Source organism: Callorhinchus milii, unplaced genomic scaffold (assembly GCF_018977255.1).
Source record: "Callorhinchus milii isolate IMCB2004 unplaced genomic scaffold, IMCB_Cmil_1.0 Scaffold38, whole genome shotgun sequence".
NCBI classification, from domain to species: Eukaryota; Metazoa; Chordata; class Chondrichthyes; order Chimaeriformes; family Callorhinchidae; genus Callorhinchus; species Callorhinchus milii.
Genome location: NW_024704779.1, coordinates 1318 through 9316, shown reverse-complemented (window position 1 = coordinate 9316; position 7999 = coordinate 1318). Strand labels below are relative to the sequence as shown.

Below are 7999 nucleotides of genomic sequence, written 5' to 3'. Positions count from 1 at the left end.
ACGGAGTTAAAATAACTTGGAGTGTGTCAAACACTATCCATGGGAGGGAAGTGTGATAGCTTGTTTTATACACCACATTGGTATATGATTAATTATGATCCGTGCTTCATATGCAAAATACCAGGGAATGTTTTGCACACAGAAGAACACACTCACTGCACCTATCACTCTACGAGCTGTTTTCAGAGTTTGGCAACAGATGGCGACATAGCGATCAAAGGTGAAAGCCACCGTTAACCAGGCAGAAATTGCCTTTGTTGCACAATCCAGTGTAGTTAGCAGTCGGCACACAGGAATGATGGACACAAACGAATATGGGAATTGCAAATTAACAATGCGACTGAAAATCACAGTTATGATAACCACCATCAGGTCAGTTACTGACATGGCAACCAGATAGCGTGAGATACATTTGGAGAGACCGCACCACCCTCGAGTCAATATCACAATCGCCAGCAGGTTACCTACAGTGAGAGAGAGAGAGAGAGAGAGAGAGAGGGGGGGGGGAGTGGTGGTAGTGAGAAAGAGAGAACGATTAGCCATAATCATCCAATAGTACAGTTTACATAGTACTGATTAGGTGAAAGCCGTGGACTTTCTGCTGGTGCAACAGTCACGCCTACCGACTCAAATAACAATTTTGAGATACCTGCTTCGTTATAAATCAACGTCCTGCCCAGGATACGGACAGAGCGAGATAGAAAAAGAGACACAAAAAACTGAGAGACGGTGCACGAAAGAGCAAACAGATAGAGAAGGACGTATACAAAGAAATGCAGCGACAAAAATAGGTTAAGATCGAAGAGAAGGATACATACGGAGAGGGAGTGAGAAACACACACATACACACAATGTGAGCAATGCACAATCACCTGTACATATGGCCAGCGGAGCCCGCAGCAAATTGCGAATTGCGGGGTAAGTGATAGAGAGAAGAGAGTGAGAGAGAGAGAGAGAGAGTGAGAGAGAGAGAGAGAGAACAACACATTCAGAGAGGGGTGAGAGCGGCAAAAAGTACGATAGATACACAGAGCGAGTGACAACAACAACAAGAAAATTACATTTCAGAGCGCCTTTCAGGTCGGGAGAACGTCTCAAAGTGCTGAACAGTCAGGAGTCGGGGCCCGAGATTGGCGAGTGGTGGTGTAGGGGTGAGGGAAGGCAGAGAAGTGCGATAGACACCAAAGGCACGGTCGACGTGAAGGGTTTTGAGACCGGCCTTGAAGGAGGAAAGGGAGGAAGCGAGGCGAAGGGACCGTGGTATTGAGTTCCAGAGGTTTGGGTAGAGAGGCTGAAATCCCGCCCAAAGATGGAAGGGCGGCTCTGGCGGGAAACATGGAGCAGGCCGGATCCCGATAAACCGAGCGAGCGGGCAGGTTGGTCGGGAGTCAGCAAGTCAGTGAGGTAGGAGGGTGCAAGGATATGGATGGCCTTCAAGGTGATGACGGGAATCTTGAAATTAAGTGTCAGTTATTAATCGATTGAGAAACGCAAACTGATAGATATGTAAAGAGAGATCCAGAGAGAAAGGAAAAAGCATAGCGCAGACAACGCAGACAAAAGACATAAAGACAGTCAGATGTAGAGACACACAGAGAGAGGATACATCAGAGACATAGAACAAACAAGTATATATGAAGAGAGATACAGAGAACTATCGGTCGAGAAACATAGACAGAAACAGGGACAACAGACACACAGACAGATACAGAGAAACAAACAGACTCACATACACAGAGACGCATACAAACAGCATGAGGACTGAGAATACAGAAACAAGGTGAGGCATATGGAGAGAGACAGTGTTAGAAAGCCATACAGAGAGAGATGTGTACACAGATACGGACAAACAAAGGCACACACAGAGCTCCTCGCTGGCGGTGCTACTCTTTGAAAAATTGTATAAATCTTTAGATTACCACTGTATGTGTAACTAAACTCAGAGAAATTAAGTAACGCAGCTGCAAAACTAAAACCATAGGATTTCTATGTTATTCTTACGGGTTATATTTTCAGAAGCGAAAAATAAATGATTGCATAAGCCCTCGAAAGTTTTTCAAACGTCGCTAGAAAAGGATGAGCCAAGCTGCGTGGACTGTCAGGACAGGGTAATGTTGTAGGCTTCAACGCCTACAACATTACCTTTGCACTTCAGCAAAAGTACTAGAGTGTGTATTTTACCTGCTAAACGCATCGTCTGATATAACACAGCACTGTCTCACAAACAGTCAAGGATTCAGTGACAAATTATTATTATTATGTATTATTATTTATTTTTCAAGCCATTATTACCGCCAGAAAACAGATTTACTAATCGTCTAAGAACCCGGATCCTACTTACTGTTGGGTAAACAGAGATTTGTGGAGTAATGAATCGTACTCCACGTTTCGCCCCCCGGGGAAAAGAACCCAGATCCACAGCACAGTATGTTCAATTCAGATTGTTGAATCTTGTGTTTAATCACATTGCAAATCACAGTCTGCCATCAGAAGAGGAAATCTTGCCCTGCTTCTTGAATTAAAGGTGAGTTGCTCATCTGTGTGTTTAACATGCAGATTAGCCTTCAATTTGAATTGCTATCACTTGGGGGCCACCACCACTTGGATACCCTGCAACTGGGGTCCCTTCACTTGGGGACCAATTGGAATCCCTACCACTTGGTTCCCCCATCTCCTGGGGCTCCCACCAATTGGGGACCCCACCTATTCGGGGCCCAACCACTTGTGGTCCCCCACCACTTGATACTTCAACCACGTGGGGGCCCTAACCCTAACCCTAACCCTTCTACTTGAGGTTCCCTGCCACTTGGGGACCCCTAACACTAGGGGTTCACTACCACTTGGTGGGCCCCTCCACTTGGAGCGGGAGGGGGAGGCTACCACTTGGCGCCCCTACCATTTGGGGCCCCTACAACTTGGGGCCCCTACCACTTGGGGTTCCCACAATTGTGGTAGGGGGCTCCAGGTAGTATGGGACCCAAAGTAGGAGAGAACTCCCGAGTAGTAGGGTCACCAAGTGGTAGGGGCTCCCCAAGTGGTAGGGGCTCCCCAAGTGGTAGGGGCTCCCCAAGTGGTAGGGGCTCCCCAAGTGGTAGGGGCTCCCAAGTGGTAGGGGCTCCCCAAGTGGTAGGGGTTCCCCAAGTGGTAGGGGATCCCAAGTCGTATGGGTCCCCCAGAAGTAGGAGCCCCGACGAGGTAGTGGCTGCCAAGTGGTAGGGACCCACACGTAGTAGGGGCCACCAAAGAGTTAGGGGTTCGCCAAATGGTAGTGGCACCGCAAGAGGTAGAGCCCCCCAAAGGTAGGGCCCACAAGTGGTAGGAGCCCACAAGAATTGGTAGGGTCCACAAGTCATAGGGCCCCCAAGTGGCCCCAATTGGTAGGGGACACAACTGATAAGGTGCCCATTGAAGGGGCCCCAGTTTTAGGGGCACCAAGTGGTGGGATCCACAAGTGATGGGGGAAGCAATTCGGTAGGGTTCTCCAAGTGGTAGTGGTTCCCAGTGGTGGCCCCCAAGCGGTAGACGCCCCCCAAGTGATAGTGGGCCTAAGTGGTAGATGCCCCTTGTGGTAGGGGCCTCCAATTGGTAGGGGCCTCAGGTGGTAGGGGCACCAAGTGGTTGGGGCCCTAAGTGTAGGGGACACCAAGGCCCCCCACAAATAATAGGGGCCTCCACATGGTAGAACCCCCCCACCCAAGTCGTATGGGCTACTAATTGGTAGGAGCCCTGAAGAGGTAGTGGCCACCAAGTGGTAGGGGCCCCAAGAGTTCGGAGGCCCCCCAAGTGGTAGAGGGCCTCAAGCAGTAGAGGTCCCAAGTGGTAGGTGACACTAAGTCAAAGGAGCACCATTTGGTAGGGTCAGCAAGTGATAGGGGGCACCAAATTTTAGGGGCCCCAAAGTTGTGGGAGTCCCCAAGTGGTAGGGACACCCACGTAGTAGGGGCCCCCAAGTTGTAGGGGCCTCCAAGTGGTAGGGGACCAAGAGGTAGGCACACCGAGTAACAGGGACACCAAGTGGCGGGTGCCCCAAGTGGTGGGGTGCCTAAGTGGAAGGGGACTCCAAATGGTAGGGGCCCCCATATAGTAGAGACCCGCAAGTGGTAGGGCCCCTAAGGGTAGATGGTCCCAAGTGATAAGGGGTCCCCACGTTGTAAGGGCCCCAAGAGTTTGGGGGCCACCCAAGTGGTAGGGGGACCTCAAGCAGTAGGGGGCACCAAGTTGTAGGGGCCCCATTTGGTAGTGGTACCAAGTAATAGGGGGCACCAAGTGGAGGGGACCCAGGTGTTAGGGGCCCACAAATTGTAGGGGTCCCCAAGCTGCAGGGGTCCCCAAGTTGCAGGGACACCCAAGTGGTAGGCGCCCCCAAGTGCTAGGAGACCCCAAGTGGGAGGGAAACCCAAGTCGTACGGGCCTCGAAAGATAGGGTCCTCCAAGTAGTAGGGGCCAACAAAGAGTTCGGGTCCGCCAAGTGCTAGTGACACCACAAGTGGTAGGGGCCCCCAAGTGTGTGGGGACCCAAGTGGTAGGGACCCCAAATAGTAGTGTTAGGGGCCCCAAGTGGTAGGGGCCTCCTAAGTTGTAGGGGACTCCAATCCATATGGGCCCCCAAGAGGAAGGGGCCCCGAAGAGATAGGGGCCGCCAAGTGGTACGGGCCACCAAGTGGTACGGGTTAGCAAAGAGTTAGAGTTCCACCAAGTGGTAGGGGACCCCAAGTCGTATGGGCCCCATGGTAGCAGGGCCCAAGTAGTCTGTTTGTGTGTGTGTGCGCGTATCGGTCTGTGTTTCTCTGTGTTTGTCTGTCTGTGTGTGTGTGTGTGTATGTCTGTGTGTGTACATGTCTGTGTGTCTGTACTTGTGTGTGTGTCTGTACTTGTGTGTGTGTGTCTGTACTGTGTGTGTGTGTGTGTGTGTGTGTGTCTATGTGTGTATGGTTCTGTGTAATAAGAAAACTTGCCCAAGGTTTCGCCCTGACCTGTTCCGCTCGGGAATTGAACTCAGGTCCTCTCTCGCTCGTGAAGCTGAGCTCCAGGATTCCCGGTAACGTCCCGTCAGCCTGACCTCCCTCCCCCGATCTCTCTCGTTCCCGTCTGCATTTTTTATTTCTTTTAATTCAGCTTCGAATCTCGTTGGACAAACGCAGTGCAAAGTCAGTCCACGTCTGACTCTGTTTGATATACAAACTCAATCCACATTCGAGGTGTGTTTGGAGATTCTTTATTTCACTTTATCTACATCTCTCTCTCTCTCTCTGTCTCCTTCGCTCTCTCTCTCTCAGTCTCAGACACACACATACAGACACACTCACACAAACACACACACATTCACACACTGACACACACACAGACACACAAACACACACACACACACAGACTCACACGCAAAATACACACACATTCACACACAGACACACTCACGCACACAGACACACACACTCACACACTTACACACAGAATCATACACACAAACACATTCACACACAAGATTACATACAGACAATCAAAGAGACACCGTGTCACATACACACACACACAGTCTCTCACACACACAGACACACTCGCACGCACACAGACAGACATACATCCACACACACAGACACAGACAAGCCCCTGTTGACGGAGCAGGTAGTTGGTCAGTCGGACAGGGTTTTGGCCGTGGAAACCCACAGTCACGAGGCCTCAGCCCAGGCCCCTGAGGATGGAGTAGAAGCCCACATGGCTGACCAGGTTGGGCTCCAGGAAGTAGCAGTGCTGCCCATATAGGCTCAGGGCCTGGTACAGCACCGTGTCCTTGGCCAGGCCAGGCCGGCAGTGGACCTGCTGGAGATACCTGACCACCAGGCGGGCAGCTGGGGCTGGGTAGACCATGGCCGGGGTGCAGCACTCGGTCACGGGCGCCAGGGCGTAGAGCTGGGGCGAGCAGCGCCTGAGCTCCAGCAGGTAGGTCCTGCCCAGCATCTCGGCCGACCCCATGCAGTACACCACCAGCAGCAGGAAGCTGGTCTTGGACCTGGTGGGCTTCCCAACGACTCGTCGGGCGGCCAGAGCCAGGGCCGAGCCTCCCACCAGCCCCAGCCCCACCCACTCCGCCAGTCTCATGGGCTCCGGGTTCAGGTAGCCCTGGAGCCTCTCGGGATGGTAGAGCTTCAGGTACAGGGACTCCCGACCTGGCGTTTGGCCGACCTTCTCCTCAGCAGATCCCGCAGGACCGGGAAGATGTCCGGCCTGGGCACAGCGTCATCCTCCACCAGCAGCACATGGCGAGGGAGGAACAGGCTCAGCGACTGGTTCAGGCAGAAGATATAATCCTTCTTCTCCTTCTCGAAGAGGTTGTCCACCTCGGTCGGCGATGGTGGGAGCGGGAGACTTCCGGCGGGTGGTCCAGGCTCCCGGACGTGGCGCTGTACCGTGCGTGAGGCCAAGCGCGAGGCTCTGACGGCGTCCGTGTGCTCCCCAGGTGGCTGGTGCACGTTGCAAAGGAGCAGCCGGTAGGAGGCGCAGTCGGGGCAGGAGCTGAGGAGGCGGTGGAAGGAGGAGACGGTACGTAGGAGGTAGCGGTGGTCTCGTCCCCGAGACCGAGGGGTGGTCACCACCGTGATCACCAGCTCACACGCTCCCGGCTCCGGCTCCGGCCCGGAGGAACGGTTCTCAGCCTTGAGGGAGAGAGAGAGGGTGGGACTGAGAGGGAGAGAGAGACAGAAAGAGAGAGAGTGAATGTGAGAGAGAGACAGAGAGACTGAGACAGAGAGAAAGAGAGATAGAGATTGAGAGAGAGAGAGAGAGAGAGAGAGAGGACTGAGAGAGAGGGACTGAGAGGGATGGAGAGAGAGATGATGAGAGACTGAAAGAGAGACTGAGAGAGAGATTGAGAGTGAGAGAGACTGAAAAAGAGAGAGACTGAGAGAGAGTGAGGCTGAGAGACAGAGAGTGAGTGAGAGAGACTGAGAAAGGGGACTCTTTCTCAGTGTGTGTTTGTGTGTGTCACTCTCAGTTTGTGTGTGTGTGTGTGACTCTGTGTGTGAGTGTGTCAGTCTCTCTCTTACTAGGTGTATGACACGGACGGACGGACGGTCGGAGGGAGGGACGGACGGTAAAATGTCCATCCATTTACCTCTATGGTCTCGAAGTATCTGACGGCTTTCCTGGCCTCCTCCAGACTGTTTGTGAGATAGTCTGTTGTTCTCTGGAGGGAGAGAGACTTCCTCTGGTAAAAGTGGGAATACGGCAAATCCCAACATATCAACGGGAGGAAGATCCCAAAGGTCCCGATGTAGAGCAACAGGAAAGGCGTCACAGGAATGTCCCAGAGATGGCATTTCCAGGCACGACACAACCAATTGCGGGGCATGTTCCCATTGCCATCCGCGGGGACACTGAGTGAGATCTGACACACACACAAAATAATAATAATAATAATAATGATGATAATAATCAGACATGGGGGAGGCCGGGGATGGAGTGATTGTGAGAGGGAGAGGGAGAGAGCTTCGGGGGAGGCCGGGGACGGAGTGAGTGTGAGAGGGAGGTACATAGAGAACTGGAGGGAGTCAGGAGATTAACTAGGTTTAGAGGGAGATGGGGAGAGACATGGGGGGAGTCAGTTAATGGAGTGTGTGTGAGTTGGAGATGGAGAGAGACATGGGGGGAGTCAATTGATGGAGTGAGTGTGAGATGGAGATGGAGAGAGACTTGGGGTAGTCAGTTGATGGAGTGAATGTGAAAGGGAGATAGATAGACTTGGGGGGAGTCAGTGGATGGAGTGAATGTGAGGGAGATGGAGAGAGACTTGTGGGAGTCGGGATAGAGTGAGCGTGAGAGGCAGATGGAGAGAGACTTGGGGAGTCAGGGGATGCAGTGAGTGGGAGATGGAGATGGAGAGAGACTTGGGGAGTCAGGGGATGGTGATGTGAGAGGGAGAGGGAGACACTTGGGGGAATCATGGGATGGAGTGAGTATGAGAGAGAGATGGATACAGCCTTGGGGAGTCAGGGGCTGGAGTGAG

The 7999-nt window shown here is 52.6% G+C and overlaps 1 protein-coding gene across 1 annotated transcript; it reads right to left on the bottom strand.

Annotated features, from left to right (window-relative positions):
- Window positions 1–5454: 5454 nt before the first annotated feature.
- On the bottom strand, window positions 5455–7376 carry pgap4 (post-GPI attachment to proteins GalNAc transferase 4). Its single transcript, XM_007885465.2, is given in 3 exon segments — window positions 5455–6158; window positions 6161–6650; window positions 7109–7376. Coding segments are annotated over 3 exon segments (1209 nt in total). The 5' UTR covers window positions 7346–7376; the 3' UTR covers window positions 5455–5676.
- Window positions 7377–7999: the final 623 nt, after the last annotated feature.